This window comes from Anser anser (assembly GCF_964211835.1).
Source record: "Anser anser genome assembly, chromosome: 21".
NCBI lineage: Eukaryota > Metazoa > Chordata > Aves > Anseriformes > Anatidae > Anser > Anser anser.
Genome location: NC_139742.1, coordinates 10,088,309 through 10,110,761, shown reverse-complemented (window position 1 = coordinate 10,110,761; position 22,453 = coordinate 10,088,309). Strand labels below are relative to the sequence as shown.

Genomic DNA, 22,453 nt, shown 5'->3' with positions numbered 1-22,453 from the left:
ACTGGACTTACAGGTGAAGACTTACTACATATGAGAACTGAGAGGCAAAAGAAGAGTGCACTTCTGGCTGGAAGGAACAGTGCAGGCTGCCTAAGCTGAAAAGCCTTTTCTCCTCCAGTAAGGTTGGCTTCCAAACCAATACGGGGGTGCTGCTCTCTACAGATAAGAAGCACTGCCTCCTAACGAAGAGCTCTGGCAGCCTTCCCGCAGGACACCACGCTGGGTGCTGGGGGTCCTGTTGCATCCCCTGGCACTCGTGCACCCAACCTTGGAGTACGAGGAGGGGATGAAGCTCGCTGCCGCCAGCCTGGCCCAAGCTGCATCGGCTGGGGAGCTGCAGCAACTGAGGACATTGATTCCCTCCCCCTTGTTCCTTCCAGGAAGGCTCACAGCCACACTCCCAGCGTATCTAGGGCAGGAAAAAGGCAAAAGGGCAGAATTTACCTGCCATTTTTCCTTGACAGCTCCCCCTGTCATTCCTGTGGCTTTGCCACAGTCTGGAGATTACCTGTCCCCATGAGCTATTGTAAGGAAACCCCAGCAAAGGAAACTGCAATTCATTGCAAATAGAAATGAGTTATTCAATGCTACAATAAAACCTGTGTAATATGGACAGGGAGCTCTTATGTTGCCCTGGTTTGAAATCTGTCTTGTGGTCTGCCCCTTCTCTTCGGCTCCAGTAATTCTCTCCAGCCCTCGCTCACCAGTTCAGCAGAGCTCTCTGCCCTAGCACTCCACTCTGACATGATCCATTATTTAGCCTTAATGTGCTCTGTATACCTCATCAGCACGTTCGATATATATATATATTTTCATTCACAAGTGTGCTCAGAAGAGCCAGGTCAGAGAACGGGGCCTCCTTGTTGCCAGATGCTGCAGGGACAGGAGGGGAGTTCTCACGTCCGATCTCACATTAGGATATTGCTTCCTTCTCCCCACCAGCACGCACTTGAAGCCTGCTCTGTCCTTGCCGTTTCCTTACCAATCCACTCTAGTTAATACCTTTTTCATAAGGAGTTTTAAATTATAAGTCTAAATGAGGCCAATAAATTATACTTCATAAAATTCTGTGCACATCATTTTCTGGCAGAAAAGGCTCCAAAGAAATATTTTCTATGCCACCACCTATGTTCCCATCCCTTTGCAATATAACATTTATTCTAATATTAAAATGGCAGCTGCTCTATAAATTGTGAATCATTAGCACTCTTCATTGATTTTTCCCTTGCAGCCTGCAACCCTGGGCAGCGACTGTGTGTGAATATCAGTCTATTGGATTGAGATTCATATCCTATTTGAGGGTCAAAGACCGAGACCTCATGAGCTTGAACTTCTATCAGCCTAAAGCTGATCAATACCTGGAGATATATTTGATCCTGGCTGCTAGCACAGATTAAGTGGCCATAAATACAATCAAAAACATGAGGCTGCTGGGATAAGCGCCGGGGGAGTGGGAGCACGGCAGCGCCAATGCCAGCTCTGGGGGGCTTCCCTGGGGGCTGCGCTTGCAGGGAGCGGGCTGGAGGCTCAGCCTGGCACCCAGCCCTGCTGACGGAGGAGGGAAGGAGGATTTGGCGCTTCAGGGACCTTACAAACACCATGGGGTGCCTCACTGCTTTCTAGGATCAGCGTCCGGGCTTGGGCATAGCAGCCCTCCTGGGCACAGAGCAGGCAGGAGCCTGGAGGCGAGGAGGACCGCAGACAGAGGGTGCCAGAGCCAGCCACAGCCACCGCTGCGCCCGGTGCGGGCACACCAGGAAGGCTGACCAGGAAACATCGGATGGATTGAATAATTTCACTTTTTTCTGCCTCTTTCCTCGCACCCTCCTCCGCCATCTGACCAAGAGAAACTTTAAATATGTGATTAAAATGACCTATTAAAGAGGAGAGACTTGTTCCATTTGAGTGTATTAATGGTGATTCTGTACTGGCTGAGGTAGAAAAAAATCCATAATCATAAGCCTTATTAAAGAACAATATCCTTCAAGAGCTTTTTGTTTTCCCCTTTAGATAATGCGAAGCCTTGAAAAATAGACATAGAAAGAAATAGAGACATAGTGTGGCACTGCTACAGAGACGATGGCACTCAGGGAAATTGCCTTCCCATTTTTAGGCATGTTTACAACACGCCTATTTGCAGTATTACCTTTGATCCTAAACTCTAATTTAAAGGATTCTTTTTATAAGCCTGGGAGACCCAGAACGGAAATAATTAGAAACATGACATGAAGTCAATGGGACTCTTTGGAGAAAGCAAGGGACTCACTCTGTATAAAGCGGTTGCAAGAGGGGCCGTAGGATGTGATCTGTGTCTGGATGGGGCAAAGGGCAGAAGCCACCGCTTGCCACGTGTGGGGAAGGAACCACGGCAGTCATGTGCAGGGCACAGCATCCTAAACCAGCACCTCCTCAGCTGATGTCGGGGAGCAGCACCGCCCGGTCACACATAAATGCAGCCTGGTGTTTATGTTTACGTGGCTCCATGTCCTTGTGGTGTCCTTGTGGGAAGAGACTTCATTATCATAAAGAATATGTTTTTATTCCACTACATAAGTACTACTTATTATAGTCTCATATATTTTCTGACACAACCAAGGGGTCTTTATTGTTGTACATCAAGGTCACTGACAAGTAATATATTCAATCTATTAAGTTATTAGGAGATAAATAATTTGGATGCAAGCTGAACTCTGAACTTTTACCTTTTCCCCTGACAGACGGGTAGTTTCTTGGCGTTCATCCTAATCTCGCCTGTGCTTGAATAGTAATTCCATTAGGGTTATGGCTGCAGCTGTACATATGCAATGACCTCAAATACAATTTCTTTATGGAGATGGGCAATAGGAATATTAAAATTTTAAGCCAAAGAGGATGTAATTTAACTTTACATTATTTATTGTGGACACAAATCCTTTATAATATTAAAGGATAAAGAATTAATAAAAGAAAGATCCCATAAACAATCCATAAAGTCAAATGTAGTTCTTGATTTAATGCAATTGCTTTTTAGTGTCTTCTGGTTACAGACTCGCACCTCATTAAAAAAAACAAAACAGTCGGGAATCAAGAGCATCCTGGCAGACTTGAGGGTCCCTGGGTGTTTTAGGAAGCTCCACTGCAGCTGCTAAGCAGGGTGTGGCTCTCTGCAGGCCCTCAGAGCTGGCCCACACAAGGTAGGTCCTGGCATTGCCAGGAGCCCTTGGGCTAGGCAGCGTCCCAGGCTGGATCACCACTATTTGGGAGCTCTGATTTTTTCCGCAGCCTAATGCTCTACCAAAAAGTTTTCATTCTTGATACGACTTAGCTGCAGAAACTGCGTGCCTTGGAGGTTTCAATAGGTGGACGTCATGGGCTGACTTTGGAGCATCGTCCCCAAGTGCCATGGCAGGGAGGTGGCTGTGGCCTGGACTGACGTTATCCTGCACAAAATCGCAATCCTGGTGTCAAGAAAGCCAAAAATCACATCGTGTATTTAATAGGAGTTGACAACCAATGCATTAAAGCTGTTTTCATATCAATCCTTTCTAATTCAGACATGCCCTCCTCAATCAGGGAATTTGCAACTGGGTAAATAAAGCGCCCGCAGCACTGCCCAGGGAGCTTTGGGTGCAGCTGCAGGTTGGCAGGGCGCTGGGCAGGAGGGAGCCCCCCAAACCACGAGCACAGGCAGTAAAACACACTCCTCTCACAGGATGCTTCCACAGCTCCTCCAGCCTGGCTGCACGGGGCCATTTCCAGAAGCGAGGACAGCGGGTTGTGTCACCTGGACCCTAGGGTTCCTACACACGGTGCTGTAGTGCACAACAAGGAAATAGCTGTGATTATTACTTTTTACTCCGCCCACTTACACCACAGTTTAGCTTTTACATATGACAAAGATGCTGTTCTAATTACCTCCTGGGCTTTCTAGAACCATCATTAACTCATTTTACGTTTCTCTCCCAAGAGCTAGCTTTGTGAGTCCTGCCTCTAACTGCTGGTGCTGCTTTATTCCTCCTGCTGAAAGCAGGAGTCAGCCCCATCTGGGGGGTAACGCTACTGCAGCCAGAGTTCACGCTCTCCTTTTCACATTCTCCATTCTTGCCTCCTTTTCCCCCCTCCTCCTCATTTATCATCCCCTGCCCACACCCTTTCACCACTCCTTAGGGTCTTCCTCTGACCAGAAGTCCCCTGGGCACCAGCCCCCAGTGCCCAGCTCCTACAGCTGGCACAGGGGCGTCCCTCAGCCCCCAGGAAGTGGGAGCTTTGCCCGCAGACAACATTTGTGAATGTTTTCACACCGCTATGGGACAATAAATCAGTTTGATTCAAACTTGATGTTTTTATCAGGTTGTATTTCCCCCCTCCCCCCCCTCCAGTGTCTGTTGGGCATTTGGGCTGTCCAGCTCTGCTGCTGTTACAAACACCAGCTTTTGTACTGCAAGTGATAAGCGAATTTTGCTTAACACTACTTTACCACTTTTAAATCAAATCTCCCACATGCACTATTAATTTAGATCCAATCAAAACTACTGCACATGGAATAATTACCCATTGATTACAAGGGACATATTTATTGGAGATAAATCATACCTAGTATATTACGTGGCTGTTAATCCTCCTCTGGCATGCTTTAAATAATTAATTGGTGGTTATTGAACTCGCTAAAAGAGTCATTGAGTAGTTAGACTGCAGAGAAGTTGTTCTGTGTGGTATTGCTCTTGCTTTTGAGAGCGGACACGTGAAGCCAAGCAGGGCAAAGAGCTTCAGGACTCTGAGCAGCCGGTCCCTCACCGAGTCTGATATTCAATAAAGCCACACCGGCAGCAGACAGGGGCCCTCAATACAGCACTGATAACCGGACTCGCTGCCCAGAGACTCCCTGTGATGGTCTCAGGCCCTTCTGAGTGCTGCCCAACGCGGGTCTGCAGCTGGGGAGCTGGGTGGGAGCTGCCCGGGGCTGGGGAGCACAGGCACTCGCTCTGATAGAGGCAGGGGTTGGCTTTGCTGCCGCAAATCAGAAGAATGACACGGATTTGTGGCCTATCATCTTTGGCAGCCTCCTTTAAACTGCTTATTTTAAAACAGGATAAACAGAGGATTAATAACCTTGTCGAGCACAGACAGCCCGGTTCCTCCCAGGTCAAAGGGAGCAGGGAAACCTCCGCAGCATCCTCCCCCCCTCATCCCCAGCAGCTGGGTGACAGCTTTGCCCCCAGTTCCAGCACCCTGCCTGCCTCCCCCCTGCTCCTGCCCCCTCCCCAGCAGCATGCCTGGCACAGCCGGGGGCACAGCCCTGCTCCCAGGGGGGCACAGCTTCCCCCCATCACCCCTGTGCCCACTGATGCTTCCCACATAAGGTCTGGAGGAACAGTGCAATCCCAGGGCACCTGCAAGTGTCCAAGGAAAGCTCTACTCCCAAAGGAAGACCTGGCCCCAAAAAACGTGCCCCAAAGGTGAGCCATGTCCACCCCAGCCCCCAGAAGGGTGTCCTGCGGGCACAGGGCATGCCCCGATTCAGCTGTAGGAATGAGGCCGTGCTGACAGCCAGCTTTCCCCTGCACCGCTCGGATTAGGTGGGTGAGATTTATGGGAATCAATCTGAATATTTTATGAATCTTCAAAATAAAATCATTTCAAGGTCAAGTCATTTTCCAGAGGGATCGAGACTTTGCTTCCCCTCCTTCCCTCCCCCCGCCCAAGTTGGGTAGCAATGCAGGTTCAGAACACATTTGCAAGTTAAAGCTGTCACTAAATGCACCATCTCACCCGCTAAACACAAACAAGTACTTGCTAGTGAGCAACTGCGCAGCATAAGGGGTTATTTCATGCAAGTGCCTGCATCGCTCACTCATTTCAGGGCAGATTTTCCACCTAGCACCAGTGGAGAGCCCCAGAGAGACTCCGGGCAGGGTGGAGGGGTGGGTGAGGATGAGCAGGAAGGTCCCTTTCACACTTCTCCTGCAAGACCTTGCTGACTTGGAAATGCCACATTTTCAGCAAAGCAGCAGCACATCCAATAAATCACATCTGCACACGGCTTTATTCAGAGGCACTGACAGTTTAGGATTGACGACACCCAGGGCAACCTCGCGTCAAGCACTCCTAATGAAAACTATCCCATTTTGCTCCAGTAGTAGCAGCTGCCAACAGACATAATCTACTGGCATATGGAGAAGGCCATGCTAATCCCTGCAAGGTCATTAACAAGAGGGTGAAAATTACATGCAAAGCACCAGCTGTGGCATCCCCTGCTCCCTCACACTTGATGTAGCAGGGGCAGCAGAGGTGAAAAATGCAAGTACATCTCAGCAGGCCGAGCGTTTCTGTTAAGAGCGCAGCTATTTTCTCCCTTCCCCAGACCAAGGTTTGGTCCCGCTGAAATTCCTGCCGTGCAGGAGAGCTGCTGCCTTTTTAGGAGAGCTGCCTTTTACCAGCATTGCCTGGATTTGCAGTCAGAAGTGACTCAGGAGTCCTGCAGGGACCTCATCTTCTGTGTCCGTGCAGTGCTTTGCACTCGTAAACTCTTTGCACAGATACATGCAACCCCCAAACACTCGTTCGTGCCCTGGCTGGCCGGGACACCAGAGCACTGCACTGCCAGGCCTGCAGAGCACAGTGGTCCGATATTGCAGCGAGGAGCAGCACTAGACAGGGCAAACGGGAAACATCTGCACCCCATCTTCCCTGCAGCCCTTAATTTGTGAATAAACTCTGTCCCTGTGGGCTTCCCTCAGATGTGCGTACTGTAACATTGACATGCACGTGAGCTCTGCTTCCGTCATCCCAAACTCCCTCCCGAAGAATACCCTACCCTCATATTTGCTTGGGAACTCAGGTTCTGTTTTCGTCTTTCCATTACACCACACAAACATTTTTATAAGCAATAAATCAAGGAGTCTGTTAAACAACCCCAGCGACTACCTAAAACAAATCTTTTCCAATTTAAATCCCAGCCTGCCTAATGATCGATCCCATAAACCCCATTATTGTTAACATTACTTTGGGTAATGTTTAAAAACATTAATTTAAAAAAATGTAATAGGAAAAAAGCTCTTTAAATAGGCAAAAAGATAAATGGTCTCCAGCAGCATGACCTTTTTCCATACCACAGTGACATTGAATCATTTTAAAAGATATTTACATTTTCACTCTTCCTTGGAAAAATGTTGACAAGGCTTTCACGGGCCATAATGGATACCCGCAGCATCTATGGAAAGTGTAACTGCATCAAGAGCCCTTCCTCAATTCCTCTTCCCTGCTTCACGCAAAACAGCTTTAATTAATGGAGGCGAGGTGACTTCAGAGCGAGGCTTCTCATTAGCACGACTGATCTGTGGGAGGTGACACAGCTCCCCAAAACACACCGAATGCAACCTGCAGCTATTCTTTAGCACCAGCATCTTTCTACCTCAAGCACATGTGTTTTTAGCTCTGCTTTTCAGGGCTGGATTTGACCTCAGGGCCTGTAGCTGCCCTCGGGCTGTGGGTCTGTCTGTGACAGCTGAAGAATACCCGAGATAAGGAACGCCTGGCCTCGCTTTCCAGCCCACCGGTGAGGGCGGCACCGTGGCACATCACACAGGACACAGAGTTCAGCAGACGCACGGGGTACATAACTCGTATGCACACAGGGAGCAGAGAAACCTTTCAGAAATGATGCCCGCACACCCGCGTGGCCTGGAGCAGCAGGCTGGAGCCATGGCTCTGCCCACAGAGGTACCACACCAAGACCCGCAGCTCCACAAAGCCTCTCCCCGTGCAGGGCACCTTCCCGTGCTCGGGCAGGGCCAGGGACAGCTTTGAAAGCACTGGGACCCGGGTGGTTTTCCCTCTCCCCATGCCCTGATGGAGGACAATCACTCAGGTCCTTTCACTGAGAAGGAAAGGATCTCCCTGGGGAGGCAGGTGCTGGCTCCAGGCCTTCATCAGCCCCAGCCACGTCTCCCTGCCCTCTGCCTCAGCCCCAGCAGGGAGCGCACAGCCCTACCAGGGCTCCCTGCGCTGCAACTCGATCCCTGCGTGCCCTGATACAATATTTATGGAAGGAGCACGCCAGCCCACGGAGCCACAGAAGCTATCGCTTTCCAGCTGTGCTATGCCTGCAGGAGCAGCAGGGGCTCGCCTCGACTGCGGCGTGCCCCAGCCCTACAGACACACACAGGTACAGAACCACCTCGCACCTGGATCTACTGCCCCCAGTCCCAGGCAGGTTTTGGGGCACAGGGACACCTCTTGGGCTGCAAACCCGAGGCAGCGCCAATACCAAGCACCAGCTGCAAAACTGCAAGCTTTAATATTTCAGTGGCAGCTTCTGTGAGTGCCATGGGTCATGGGGAAATGCAGGAGCCTGTGGTGCTCTGCTTGGTCCGAGCAGTGCAGCTCACACAGAGGACATAACCCTCCCTTTTATACTGAAGGGTGAAAGAAATACCCCATCTGATCAAAGCATATCCAATTAGTGCTCCTGAGTTAATGAGATGCTTCAACTAACACAAGGGATTATTTATTTATTTCCCCCTGAAAATGATGATTGTCCTGTTGGCAAATCCAGTGATAACAAAGCCTGCACAAATCTGTTCTGATGGGTCTGGGCTACTGCTGTGCCTCCAGACCCAGCCACTGCTGTCCCACGGCCCTGTTGCTGCAGCACAGCTAATGTCGGCATCCCACAATTAGCAGGCAGCATATTAATCCGTGCAAATAAATGAGTCTGGTCCTCTAGTCCAGAAAAACACTTGGGGGACCAATTCTTTATTTCTGAGTGTATGATTAGTACAAATTAAAACCAGAATAAGTTTTAATTCTGCCATATCGGGCAGCTTCATCAGAACAATCTTATCCCCCAGAGCCAAGTCCCAGTAAGAGCGTAACGGGGAACATTTCAACAACCAGCATGATTAGGATACTCCAGGAAAATTAATTTTTAAGCTCACAGCAACCTCCTGTCAGGAACAGGGCACAGCGAGGACGCCACGATCAGAGAGTGAAAACGAGAAGGCTGTGCCAAGTGCTGCCGGTGGCAAGGAGCAGAAGCAGGGCCTGGCTCTGCCCCAGCTGAATCACGCTCATAAAAGGCCCATTTACTATGGGGCCAATTCGTAAGGATAAACTCAACAAATGGAGCCCCATCCCCACACGCTGAGGCCTCACATGGCCTGGGGCTGCCCACGTCCCTCTGTCTTGCAACGCAGGGGTTGCTTCTGAGACAACAAAACAAACACCAGTAAATCCTGGCCCAGGCTGTGGCACGCAGAAGGAAAACCAGCCACATTTGTGTCCTCACAAAATGGAGCCATTGAACAACTGCAGCCCCTCAAACCACGGCTGTGTTAAAGGGCAGGCCTGTCGTACACCCAGCCATCATCACCTGAGCTGAGCTTTTTGTCGTTGTTACTCTTCCATTTACAGTTCAGAAAGTCACAAGTTGGGACCCAACCTCCCCGTGGATAGAAGTCACACATCGCTCAAACCATGGCCCACACGAAGGCCAGGATGACCCCAGGGAGGGCCCAAGCACCCCAGGGAAAGCCTAAGCACCACGACCCAGAGCTGAAACCAGCCCCAACCCATGCCTCTGGGACAAGCCCCACAGCCCCCCACTGACCTGCGGTACCGAGAACAGGCTGAGGCCCGAGTCCAACACAGGCACCGAGGCTGAGCCCGTGCTGTGGGAGGGATGTGGTGGAGCAGTGAGGACACAGCCCAGGGGAAGGGGGGAGGCAGCAAGAGCCATTAAATGCCCCCGGCCTCACCTGCAGAGCCCAGGTGGCAGTGGTTGAGGCGGGTCCCTCCTTAGGGAGGCTGGGGAGGATCAGCCCTCGCAGGTGGGAACCAGGCTTCCACCCCAAACACGACACAGCCCCCGGGGCCCATTTCACCCCGCTGCTGCTCTGTACCTCAGCTAAATGCCCCCTGATTTACCCCGGTGTAAGAGGGGGGAGCCTGGCGCTGCACCCCCACGCCTGCCGGTACTGAGTATTCCCCCGACGTGCTCCTTCCATAGATCGAGACCCACATCCTCCCTCGGCAAAACAGAAGTGATTCCTGAATTAATTTAGATTTCCCGCTGCCTTGTTAGACCAGCTGGATATGGCACGCTTCATCTTCTCTGCAAACAGTGCCGCCGTCCCTCCGGGACACTCAGCACTTTATAAACCTGTCAAGCCCTTAAAGCAGGCGACCGTGAGGCTTCACCACACAACGCGTGGAGGTTTGTGGCCACACACACGCTGGCCAGCCCCGGAGAGCAGAACCAGCACCGAGGGCTTTGCGAGTTTGGGGACGTTGTTTTGTGCCACGGTTTCATTTAGGAGCAAGAAAAAAAAAATGCACTGCATGATTTATTTTAAAGCATCCAAGCTGCTGCAAACTGCAGCGCTTTGAGAGCATATGTATATACATGGGAAAGAGGAGATTGTCTCCAAAGCCATTTGCATTCGTTCCCCTCCCTCCCTAACGCGGTGTTTTGCAAAGGACTCATCCTGGAGACAGCGGGAGTACCTGCAACTTCTGCGGGCATCAGAGACCTCCGGGTGCACAGCACCCGATCCAGAAGGTGTTCATTTGCAAAACACGCTGTCCCGCCAGCTCCCCTGCCAGCACCTCCAAGGCTGATTTATTTCCTCTCCTCTTCCCGCAAGCTTCCCCAGACATGTTTTGCATGACCAGCATCGATCCGGCATCTCGCCACCTGCCTCGGGACGAGGGCTCCCTGCCACCCCTGGTGCTCCCGGGGGGTCCCCGGAGGGGTGCGGGTGACGCGTGCCCCACGCGTGTCCCCGGGGCTGCTGCTGCTGCTGCTGCTGGGCCCAACGCGGGGTCTGGCTGCTGGATAGAGCCCAGCTGGAGCAGCCGCCTCGCCGCCCCCGCAGCCGTTTGCGCAGCCGAACAGGTCGGCGTCTGATGGAGGCTCTGCCGTTTGGGTCCCCGAGGGATTACGATGTGACTGCAGCAGGTCCCGGCTATTCTCCGCGGCCCGGCGTGTTGTTGCTTCATTAAACGCCAAATTGTTACATTAATTCTAACTGCCCTGTAGAGATGTAGCTGTCAGGAATGATTTACTCGCCTCCAGCTGACTCAAAGACTTTCTCCAGGCTCCTGCAGGCGGAGGAGCCGGGGAGGGCAGAGCCTGGGGACGCGGGACGCGTGTCCAGCCGGGCAGCGGCAGCAAGTGGCTGCAACATCCCTGAGGAGACAGAGACGCTTCTCAGACCGCAGTGGAAAAATAACCGGGGAGCTAAAAAAAAAATAGAAAAGGTGTGGAGTTTGTTTGTGTTTGGGCTGGGGACCAAGGCTGCCCGGTTAAAGCAGCATCGTTCTTGCGACACTCACCGAGCCGCCTCTGTCCCAAGCCTGCGATTGCTGCTTCGCCCCGGGGAGGGGGACGGTCACGCACCGTGTCCCAAACCACCTCTGCTTCCCCCCCCTACTTTCCTTGGGTTCAGAGCAGGAATCCCAGTGCCTCACAAACTGGGATCAGCCGTGCAGGGAGGAGGCAGCCGGGTCTCCTCCGATCGGATCCGCAGCACCAGGGTCTGTTTCATCCACTATTGGAAATTACCTGCGTCTTCATTTAAAGTGGAAAGAGAAATCATGTACAGAACCTGTGTTCTAACACGGAGAACTTCATTTAAATCCAGAAGCCTCACATACTTGGTTATTAAAATATTTTTCATCACCACGTTGCGAAATGCTGAGCACAAAAGCAGCGACTGCTTCGTGCGCCCTAAATCAACGCCTTCGCTGGGCTCTGTTCCCTGTCCACTACATCTGTGCCAACAAACGCCTGCATGTGTGCTTCAGCACAAAATGCATCCCGCTTAGAGACATGATAAAGATGTCAGAAAGAAAAAAAAAAACTAATTTAAACACCTTTGCTTTTTTTTTTTTTTTTCCAGCATATTTTTGCTCGTTTGGTTTTCCTGTCATGTTTTAACAAAGCCATTTGCTGCCTGTAAATGTTGTTTCGGTGCATAAATTGTGCAGGTCTCCGCTTTCCTGCCTTCCCTGAGCCGTGCAGGCTTCGCCGCGTCAGGTTACGGCCGCGAGGAGTTGGCTCCGCTCCGCCGTGAGCAGGTTGCAGAGTCCGTGGAAACTGAAAAAACTCAGACAAAAGGGTGGCGGGGCTCTCGCCTGGCCTGAGGGGTCTGCCTCTCACAGGGAATCAGGATGAGGACAAATTAGTTATTTCTGCTGTTTGGCATGAAACCTAAACATTTTCTGCGTCTGTAGGGAACACGAGTTCAGGGCACAAGGGCTCATACAATGTGAAATCGCTGTTCAGAAAAAAGATTCATACGTTAGATTTTCCTCCCAGAGAGCATGAAAAAAGCCTTACCTCCCGTCATGCACTCACACGAACCAGCGGAGGGTATAAAGCCCCCCTGCAAACCGAGCAGTGCAAAGCCCCTCTTCCTAATTCCGTCTGGGCTTTACAAGCTGTCAGTCAGTTGCATGCTGTTAGTTTTATTTGCTTCTTCCAAATTGGTTTTCTTTTTAACAGGAGGAAAGCATTTATATTAATGGCACCCCTGGGCCTCAGCCCTGGAAAGAGAGCAACCCCCGACTCCTGTGGGATGGGACGGGACGGGACGGGATGGTCGGGGAGCTGCTCGGGACAGGGCTTTTGGGGAGCTTCTCTCTGCGTGCAGGCGACTGGGAGCACCGGGACCTTCCAGCCCCTTCTGCCGTTCAGCAAAGCACAAAGGAACAGGGGGAATTTGCATTTCTTCTTTTCTTAAATCCAGGTATCCCCGGGCAATTCCCCGAGCGAGAGGAACAGTGCCGGGTGTTTGCTGTGAGGGAAACCAGGAAAAAAATCTACAGCATACTTGTTCGGTAATTACAGTCTCTAGACGGTGGTTTTATAACAGCATCATCAGCCTAAAGTAAACTACATTTTTGTCTTTCTGCTCGTTTTCTTCTCTTTAAAATCAGTCTTTTCTATGAAATTATTATTTATACTTTAAGTGGCAAATGTCTCAATGTAAAACAATTAGCCTGATTTGGAGGGGGTGTTTCTAGACAAGAGAAATAGAATAGGAAAAAAAAAAAAAAAGAAGAATTATTGACAACAAGAACTCTTTTCTTCTTGGGTGAAGCTTTGTCAACTGATTTTTAAAATCCTATAAATTTCTGACTAATCCTTATGGTTCAGTAAGAAACATCCCTGCAACGTGGCCCCGAGCTAGCAGCAACAGTTGTCCCGTCCCTGTTCAGTTCTGGTGCAGGCAGAGAGCAGCTCCTGAGCCCTGCTGCCGAGCCCAGCTCCGGCCTCGGGCCTGGCCGAGGCTGAATTCAGCATCACCCGCCTGAGATCTCCCCTGGGAGCTGGGGCATGAGGGCTTTCACACCAACAGCCACGCGGTGCCGCACCCCAGGGTTTCTCCCTGCCTTGCCATAGCCCTTGGACTGGGTCTCCTGCAAAAAGAGCGAATTCCGCGCCCGCACCCGTTGCGCTTTGGGTGCTTTAGCCCCAGTCCCGGTGGCAGCAAACACCCAGGAGCTGGGTGCTGGCAGCTCTCCCTGCAGCAGGCAGCAGCCGTGGGCATGGCGCGGGCTCACAGCTCAGCCCCGGCAGGCTGCCGGCAGCGCGCAGCGAGCGCAGGCTGGACGTGCTGCTGCTCCTCAGATGTGATGTGTGTAAGGGGAGACGCTTGCGCAGCACTGCTGGCTAACTGTGTTTTGTAAGCAGAAACAATTCTGCAACTACTGCCAGCACCTGCTGGCTTCCAGAGACATCGCTGTCGCGCCCTCACCGGTGTGCTACAGCCAGCGTGTGTCCGCCCGCGGCTGCACAGCAGCAAGGGCTGCCGTAGGGCGAGATCAGAGACAAAGGGCACGGCGCCTGCTCCTGCAGGCGAAGGGAAGGGGCACAAACCCTGGGCACCTGCCCGGGCACAGCGCAGCGCTTCCCTGCCCGGCTGCCCCCTGCGGAGCCGCCTGCGCTGCCCGCCGGGCTGCGGGCGCTCGGAGCTGCTCACAAAGGTGCCCCAGCCTCCCGGGGCAGGGAGAGGCTGGAAGCCCACGTGCTTTAAAAAATATCTCCCACCTGCTTCTTAAATCAGACTTCAGCAGAGCGCTTCCCTCTGCTCCGAGCTGCCTGACCGCAGGAATTTGTATAGGAAGACACGCGTGTGCACATGCCTCTCACGCGCGTGTATGCACACAGGGGATGTGTGTGTTTGGCCAAACTTAATTCCTTTTTTTTTCCCCTGATTTCTCTTTGAAATATTCCAATCTACGTTTTACTGTTCCCTGTGCACAACTTCCAGTTCACAGCTGTTCAACATCAGGCTCCGGTAATTGCTCTTGCTTTGTCGCCACAACTTTCTGCCTTACATATTTCTAACTTTGCAATGAATGCTGAAAAATAACCAGGACCCACCAAAAATGATCAGGGGCTGTGCCTGCATGGAGCAATGCTGTTTGGATCTCCCAAGGGCTGCCAGCCTCTAAAACCATCATTTTTTTGTTTCTGCTTATCAAGGCATTTTTACATCAGTGGGATTGCTGCTGTATTGCTGGGAAGAGTGCGCTTTGATGCTTTGGTGAATCACAGCCTCAAGTTTTGGAGGCTTTTACTTTTATTTCCAGGTGTGGTGTTTACCTATGTTGATGCTTTTGATGTGAATTTAGCAAAAGACTATTTAAAGCTTAGCTGACAAATTTATTTGTAGTCTTGAAGTATTTGATCATCAGAGAGAAAGCGAGAATATAAATAAAAGACACGGGACGTTCACATAATCTACAGTAAATTCAACCATTTTTACAGGTAACAATATACATAATGCCTTGCCTTTCCTCACGATCGGCTCGCGCCGTATCTGCAGGATGACACAAATGCCTCAGACAGAGAAGTGCCACCAGGGAGGCGAGCACTCGCCACGACAAGGAGCGGCTGAAACGGAGCCACCGGCCCCTGCCCAGAGCCCTCCTGGGAAGGAATTTGGCAACAAGACATCAGGACGAGTCTGAGACGCTTTGCAGTAAAACTCTTGCAAAGGGATTTTAAAGAAAAGCAGGAAATTCACAACCCAGAGCCACTGGTGTTCCCGGGCCAAGAAAAAACACCTCTTGCCCTCGGGAAAAAAGTGTAGTCATTTGGTAATAAATACAGCTATTCACGGTTTAATGCTTATCTGGAAGAATAAAACTAGGAATCTACAAATTAAAAAGATGAGAAGCAGAGTTAACATGATCTTCACTTTACAAAGGAGAAGAGTTGCTGATCAGTGATTGGCATATTAAAGAGCATTTCATTTTAGAAAAGTGAACGTAAATTGGAAATAAAACCAAACATACCCCATCGGTGCGCTTTTAAAAAATCTGCTGGAAGAACAGAGAGGTTTTCTACCACGGATTTCTGAAGTGATTCACTATCAACATTTCTCCTATAGAAATATAGACATTGTCACACCTTTTACTGTGGATGAGGACTTTATTTTCTCTTAAAAAGGTTTTCGGCGTGGATGGGTGATGAAGCAAGTCCTCGCTTTGGAGAATGCACCGACAACAGAAAGCAAAATACCTTCTATCAAATCTGTAAAGCACAAGTCTCGGTGTTTAGTAAAGACACAATGACCGGTTCGTTTGGACGTCCCTTATGCTGTGGTCTCCCTTTGACCGCTGTCCGCTGCTGACGCACCGCCGGGTCGCCTCCGAAAGCCCGTCGGCGCTCGCCGTGCCGGCGCCTTCCTGCCCCGCTCGGCCTCAGGGCCTGTCCGTGCCTTTTCTCCGGGAGCAGACGGCGTTTGAGAGCGACGGGTCCTTCCCCTTCCCACTGCACGGTGGCGGATCCTGTATCAAAACTGAGCGTGGTCGACTTCGTCCAGCCACGAGGCCGGGCTGGCAGGAAAATCCGGGTACCCCCCGCTGCTGCCGGTGGAGAGGTCGGAGCTGGGTCCGTTCCCGGCCAGGACCCTCATGGGCTGGGGCACCCCCTGTCCGCCTTGTCCCATGATGCCCAGGCTGCTGTCGGGGTAAACCAAGCTGGAGATTAAAGGCTGGTGGCCCGGCAGCGCTTGCAAGGAGGCTGGTGACTGGGGTATCCCGTAGGGGCTGTTGGAGCGCAGGTCGTGGTACTGGTCCTGAGCTGGGATGCCGCTGTGATCCAGAGCAAAGCTCCCGTTGGTCCCAGCCTGCCTCCCCAGAGCCGGGGACGCCTCGCTGAGGTTGCTGTAAATCCCGTTGGAGTGGCTCATCTCGGACATGGAGGGCTCGTCTGAAAGGGAAGCGCACTGGTTTTACTGGGAGAGCGCCGGCACCGCCGGCAGCAGTGCGGGAGCTCCGCGAGCCCCGGGTATAAACAGATGAGATGGATGGAGCTGAGCAGCCACGCGCTCGCTACTTGTAATTCCTTATTATTCCTGTCCTTGCTGTCTCCGTAGAAGGCCACGGGATTATTTTGTCTGAGTACAAATGTCTAATACATTCTGGATCTAAAAAATGTGCACAAAGAGCACGAAAAGCACATATTAAAATGTAAGACTGTGATTTAGAAATAATCCTTTGAAGGGCAATGTGAGTTCAAGATCTTTCATTTCTGCATTTCTGCCTGGCTTTGAGGTTTATCTTGAATTTTGCTGTCTTTTTTAGGAGCTACCTGAGCCCTCGCCAGCTCAAGAAAAACTTTCCATTGCCCAGAAAAAAAAAATAAAATGAAAAACTATTAAATCTCAGCAGTATTTGTTGGCTCAGGAACAGGCTAATGAAATGTATTTGTACAACTTAAGAATACTTCTGAAAAATATTTTTTAAGGTGCCAGCAAAAATTGTTTGCTTTCATCAGGGGTTTTACGGACAGCGAGAGCCGCTCTGTTGCCTAGGATACAAACCTGTTTCTGGCATCAAGCTATCAATAATTGTTCAACATTTTTTAGTTATTATTTATAGTATATTCATATTTAATGACGCTGGTGCGCGGTGTGTATACACAGGCTTGAAAATCAAACAGTATTTAGGAACGCAGGAGAGAAGCTGGAGCAGGGAGCCGTGTGAGCAGGAGCACACGTGCCCTACAGACGGACGGGCACAGGTTTGCATCTCAGCTGCTCTCCTGTGCTCGTGGGAGCGACGCTCACACCGACCCGCACGGCTGAGCCCTGCAGTAACGCAGCCCAGAAACCCTCGGCAGAGACCCCGCGGTGCTGGGGCTGCTCTGGGCGCAAGCCGGGGCCGTGCAGGATGCGGCCCCTGGGCAGCAGCAGCCCCCAGCGCAGGGCCGCATCCTGCTCCTGCAGCGAGCTGCCCTGGGTCTGGAGAGCCCGGGCTAAGGCCGTGCAGGTGAGAGCAAACGCAGGTGGGGTCTGCCCCAAAAACGGGGCCCTGCGACCCCGACATCCTGCACAGAGCCACCTCCCTTGCGCGCGGAGCAGAGGGGCAGCTGCTTCTCGGTTCTGTGGGGGCTGCTGACTTGTGACCACACGACTAAAACTGCCTCTGAGGAGGATTAAACAAAATCTACGTGCTTTTACCGATCCTTCAGCTCAGTGCTTCTGGGCTCTGGGATTTGTATGCCTAAGAGCCCCTCGGAAAGGCCGCAGCCGGGAGCTCTCCCTGCTCCCCCCGCACCGGAGGCAGCCCCCAGGGGGACGGGTCCTGCACCCCGCGGCTCCCCCACCGCGGCAACCCCCGAGCTCAGCACCTCTCCCCCCCAGCCCCCCTCTCCCGGGGAACCCGCTTCCACCCCGCACATTCCGGCCGCAAATTGCTGTCGGGACGATAAAAGGAAGGCGAAATGAAAAGCAAAGCCCCGTCGGGGACCGACCTGTGAAGGAGACCTCGGCGTCGCTGTCGGGGCCCTCCTCCTGGATGCTGTCCTTGTCGGACTTGGGGGCGCCCCGGGAGCGCTTCATGTTCCTGAAGTACTGCCCCCACCGCTGCCTCCCCGCGTCCTTCTTCAGCCTCTTCTCCTTGGCCCGGCGGTTCTGGAACCACACCTGCGAGCGGGGCAGGCCGGCAGCTCGCTCCGCACCGCGCCGGATGCGGCCCCGCCGCCCCCCCCCCCCCCCCCCTCCATCAGGGTGCCCCCCCCGGGCCCTCACCTGCACCACCCGCATGTCCAGCCCGGTCTCCGACGAGAGCTGCTCCCGGACGTGCCGCGCCGGCTTGGGCGAGTTGTTGTAGGCGTTTTTCAGGGTCTCCAGCTGCTTGGCCGTGATGGTGGTGCGGGGCCGCTTGGCCGTCGACTCAGCCTCTGACGGCGGGGGGGGGGATCAGCAGCCGGGTCCCCGAGGGGAGCCGGGACCCCCGGCCTCCCCCAGCGCCACCCCCGACGGCAGCGGCTGCCGGCCCCGCTCCCCACCCCCCCGTTGCTCGGGCGGCTCCCGACGGGCAGGGGGGGCCCGGGCCGGGCCTCTCCTGCCCCCGGGGGTGTAGGGGACGGGGCGGGGGTACCTCTCTGCTTGGCCGTCTCGTAGTCGGCCTTGCAGACCAGCCTGCTGTCCTCCATCAGGTAGAACTCGTCGCCGGTGGCCAGCTGCCGCTTGCAGACGATGCAGGCGAAGCAGTGCAGGTGGTACACGAAGTCCTGCGCCCGCCGCACCACCTGGGTCGGGGGGATGCCCTGCTGGCAGGCGGCACACTTCGTCCCGAAGCGCCTGGGCGGGGGGGGGGGGGGGGACAAGCGGCGGCCGCTGAGAGCGGAGGCGGCGGCTGGGGGGGGGAACGGCGGCGGCTGGGCCGCTCCCCGCGGGGCTACTACACCTCGGGGCTACCACCCCTCGGGGTTACTACACCTCGGGGCTGCCACCCCTCGGGGATACTACACCTCGGGGCTACCACCCCTCGGGGATACTACACCTCGGGGCTACCACCCCTCGGGGATACCGCACCTCGGGGCTACCACCCCTCGGGGATACTACACCTCGGGGCTACCGCACCTCGGGGCTACCGCATCTCGGGGCTACCGCACCTCGGGGCTACCACCCCTCGGGGTTACTACACCTCGGGGCTACCACCCCTCGGGGCTACCGCACCTCGGGGCTACCGCACCTCGGGGTTACTACACCTCGGGGCTACCACCCCTCGGGGTTACTACACCTCGGGGCTACCACCCCTCGGGGCTACTACACCTCGGGGCTACCACCCCTCGGGGCTACCACCCCTCGGGGTTACTACACCTCAGGGCTACCACCCCTCGGGGCTACCGCACCTCGGGGCTACCGCACCTCGGGGTTACTACACCTCGGGGCTACCACCCCTCGGGGCTACTACACCTCGGGGCTACCACCCCTCGGGGTTGCTACACCTCGGTGCTCCTACCCCTCGGGGATACTACACCTCGGGGCTACCGCACCTCGAAGCTACCACCCCTCGGGTTACCCTGCCGTGCCGCCCCCTCGGGGCTACCCCTCGGGGTTACTACCCCTCGGTGCTCCTACCCCTCGGGGCTACCCCTGGGATTACCCCGCCGCCCCCTCGGGGCTGCCCCTCCATGGTTCCCCCTCGGGGCTACCCCGCCGTGCGGCCCCTTCGGTCCTGCCCCTCGGTCCTGCCCCCTCGAGGGTTCCCTCTCGGTTCTGCCCCCCCGGTTCTGCCCCCTGCCCCACGCACTTGAAGAAGTCCTCCTTGCAGTACACGCCGTCCCCGCGGCTGAAGCACTTCTCGGCCAGCTGCGTCTGGCAGTCGGAGCATTTCAGGCACTTGCTGTGCCAGTGCCGGTCCAGGACCTTGAGGATGAACCTGTCCACGATGTGCTGGTTGCAGCCGGCGCACAGCGGGATCTCTGCGGGAGGCAGCCCCCCGTCAGCCGCCGCCCCCACGGCCCCGCTGCCCCCCCGCCCGACCCCGGCCCGGTTCTCCCCGGGTCCCCCCTCCCCCGTGGGGGCGGCCGGGGACCGGCACGAAAAAATGTCCTTTTCGGTCAATTTCGTTGGCGCTGCGCCGTGCGAGCCCCTGCCCGCAGCCGCGGCCCCGAGCCGAGCCCCCTCTGCGAAGAGCCCGGGGGCGCCGGGGAAAATAAGAAGGGAGGTGACGGGGGGGGGGGGGGAATAAACCCGGGCCGAGCCGAAAATCCCGAGAGTCGGGTCGCAGTTATTCCGGGCTTTTTTTTTTTTCTTTTTTTTTTCTCTTTTTTTTTGCTTTTCCTACGCTTCGAAATTTCACCTGCGAATAACGGCGGGGTAGCGTAGTCGGGGTGGGGAAAAATCTGATAAAAATAACGGAAATCGTACTGAAAATAAAATGCAGCAGGATTGTCTCGTCGCCCTACAGATATCGGCAGAGATGATACAGAAAAATCTGATATAGAGATACGGATAGAGATAGAGAGAGATAAAAACGAACGGAGACGTAGATGGAAAATGAAAATGTACGGACGTATAGCCGTAAATACACGGATATCGATATTTAGGCACAGGTGGGTAAAATGTAGATACGGAGGTACATAAATACAGCTGCATCGCTGTAGGTACAGCCGGAGGGAACACCCGGAGCCAGCCGAGCAGATGTAGGTAAAGGCGGCCCCGGCGGGTCCGTACGCGGAGATAACCGCACGGAGCGGCACGGCCGGGCAGGGGCGGAGGCGGCGTCGTTACAGCGGAATCCTCCCCGCAACACCCGGCCGCGTCCGGGCGAGAAGAGCCCGCGCTAAAAATGCCCGAGAACCGAAAAAAAAAAAAAAAGCCCGAGCAAAAAACTCCCGAGCAAAAAATCGCCCGGGCTAAAAATCTCCCGCAACGGCTGCGATCCGGGCGGCGGCGGCGGCCGGCTCCGAGCTGCCCGCAGAGACCGGGATGCCACCGGCACGGCCACCGCCACCGTCCCCGTCCCCGTCCCGGTCCCGGTCCCTGTCCCGGTCCCTTACGCTGCTGCATGGTGCCCCCGGCGGCTCGGCGCACTCAGGCGGGGCGCAGCCACCCGCGCATCTTCCGCGCCCGCCGCCTCCGCAGGCGCCGCCCGTCCCGTCGCGGCCGGGGCTCGGAACCGGGCGCTGCCCCCCCCCTTCCCCCCCCCCGGCCCTCCCCGGCCCCCCGGGACCGCGGCGGCGCTGGAGCCCCCCCCGGCCGCTGCCACCCCCGCGGCTCCGGGGCTCGAGGCGGCCGCAGCGCGGTATTTTCAGCCGCCGGCCGTGCCCGCCGGTGCCGCTCCGAGCGGCGGGCAGGGCATCGCTGCGAGCCGTATTTAACCCCCCCGGGCCGGCGGCACGTCCCCCCCGCCCCCCCCCCCCGCCGCCCCTTACTTCCCGGCTGGGCACGGCGGGAGGGCGACGGCTCCGGGGTGCCCGGAAACGAAAGCCGGGCGGGGCCGCCCCCCGACGGGGCAGGGAACGGGCAGGGGGCCGAGACGGGTCCGGGGGCACCGCCGGGGGGTTGTCGGGGGGGGCAGAGGCGGCCGGTGCACGGATTTCGTTGTGCGCCGCCGAGCGAGGGCTTTGCCGAGGGAAAACAGCACCGCGCGGCTCCGCACCCCGGGGGCACTGAACGGACACCCCCCCCGGGTCCGGCACCCCGGCACGGTGAGCCCCCCCCCAGCTCCCCGAGCCCCCCCAGAGCCCCGCCGAGCCCCTCGCGGTGCCTCCCCGGCCCCCGGCCCTATTTACGGGCATCGCGTCCCGCGGGGAGCCGGCGGTGCGGTGCGGTTCCTTCCCCCGGGGATTGGCCCCGCGCCGGTTTTCGCCTCCTGCCCTCGGGGCCGAACGCGCAGCGACCGCGGGGAGCCGCCGGGGGGGGCCGCGGGGCGGCGGAGCGGGCGCTAAGCGGCGGCAGCGGCCCGACGGCGGGGGGCTGCCGGGCTGACCGCGGCCCCGCTGCCCCGACGGCTCCGTCCCCGTCCCGGTCCCCGTCCCCGTCCCGGTCCCCGTCCCCGTCCCCGCCGCGCCTCCCCCCTGCTTTCGTTCGAAGCCCCCGCGCCGAGGGAGCGCGGCCCCGTTCCCTCCCGCCCCGACGTCTCCGCCGTTTGTTAAAGCGGGGGGAAAACGCCATTACGGGAGGAATTACCGGGAGCCTTTCCAGACGGGGACAGAACCGGGGGAGGTGGCGCGGGGGGTGGCGGCCGCCGGGGAGGAGCGGCCGGGCGGGAGCCCCTCATTTTGTCCGGTAGCAGCCGCTGAGCCCCGCCGGGACGGACCCGACGGCAACGGAGGGACCGAAACGGGATCCTGGGGCGGGGGCGGCTGGGACCCACCGGGGATGCCACGGGGAAACGGAAGCAGCGGACGGCGGGGCTGGGCCCTCCCGGGTGCCGTCGGGGCGTCCCCAGCTCCCCGCAGCCAGCCCCGGCCGCGTCCCGTGGGTGCCCCGGGGGTGCGCGGAACCGGGGGCTCCGGGGGGGCTCCCGGTGTGTCCGCGGGGCTCCGAGCGCCCCTCCCCGCACCTCACCTGGGCTCCGGGGGAAGGGGCAGAGCTCCGCTGCCTTCTCCGAGCCGGCGCGGACCCGCTCCAGCAGCATCGCGGCGCCGTCCGAGGTGCGCGGGGGCTGCGCGCTTGTGGCGGAGCCGCGCGGAGCGGAGCGGGGAGCGCCGGGGGCTTGG

General features: G+C 55.9%; 1 protein-coding gene across 2 annotated transcripts; it reads right to left on the bottom strand.

The window, feature by feature from the left end:
- Positions 1 to 1,864: 1,864 nt before the first annotated feature.
- On the bottom strand, positions 1,865 to 22,453 carry LHX3 (LIM homeobox 3). Of its 2 annotated transcripts, none has more exons than XM_083807452.1 (7): positions 22,302 to 22,453; positions 19,537 to 19,708; positions 18,379 to 18,581; positions 18,027 to 18,178; positions 17,750 to 17,921; positions 9,587 to 16,204; positions 1,865 to 3,437 (listed from the first exon to the last, which is right to left on the bottom strand). In XM_083807452.1, the coding sequence occupies exons 1-6, from the start codon at positions 22,369 to 22,371 to the stop codon at positions 15,786 to 15,788; spliced, it is 1,188 nt and encodes a 395-aa protein (XP_083663578.1). In that variant the 5' UTR covers positions 22,372 to 22,453; the 3' UTR covers positions 1,865 to 3,437; positions 9,587 to 15,785. The 2 variants fall into 2 exon arrangements, with proteins under 2 accessions (XP_083663578.1, XP_083663579.1); XM_083807453.1 differs by lacking the exon at positions 22,302 to 22,453 and adding an exon at positions 20,789 to 20,925.

Bases quoted from the DNA above. Each gene is read 5' to 3' on its own strand.
- LHX3 (XM_083807452.1), bottom strand. From the start codon at position 22,371: ATGCTGCTGGAGCGGGTCCGCGCCGGCTCGGAGAAGGCAGCGGAGCTC. The intron at 17,922-18,026 runs GTGAGGGCCCGG...CCCCGCTCGCAG, and splicing joins TGGACATGCGGGTGGTGCAG to GTGTGGTTCCAGAACCGCCG. The intron at 16,205-17,749 runs GTCGGTCCCCGA...CTTCCCTTTCAG, and splicing joins CGCCGAGGTCTCCTTCACAG to ACGAGCCCTCCATGTCCGAG.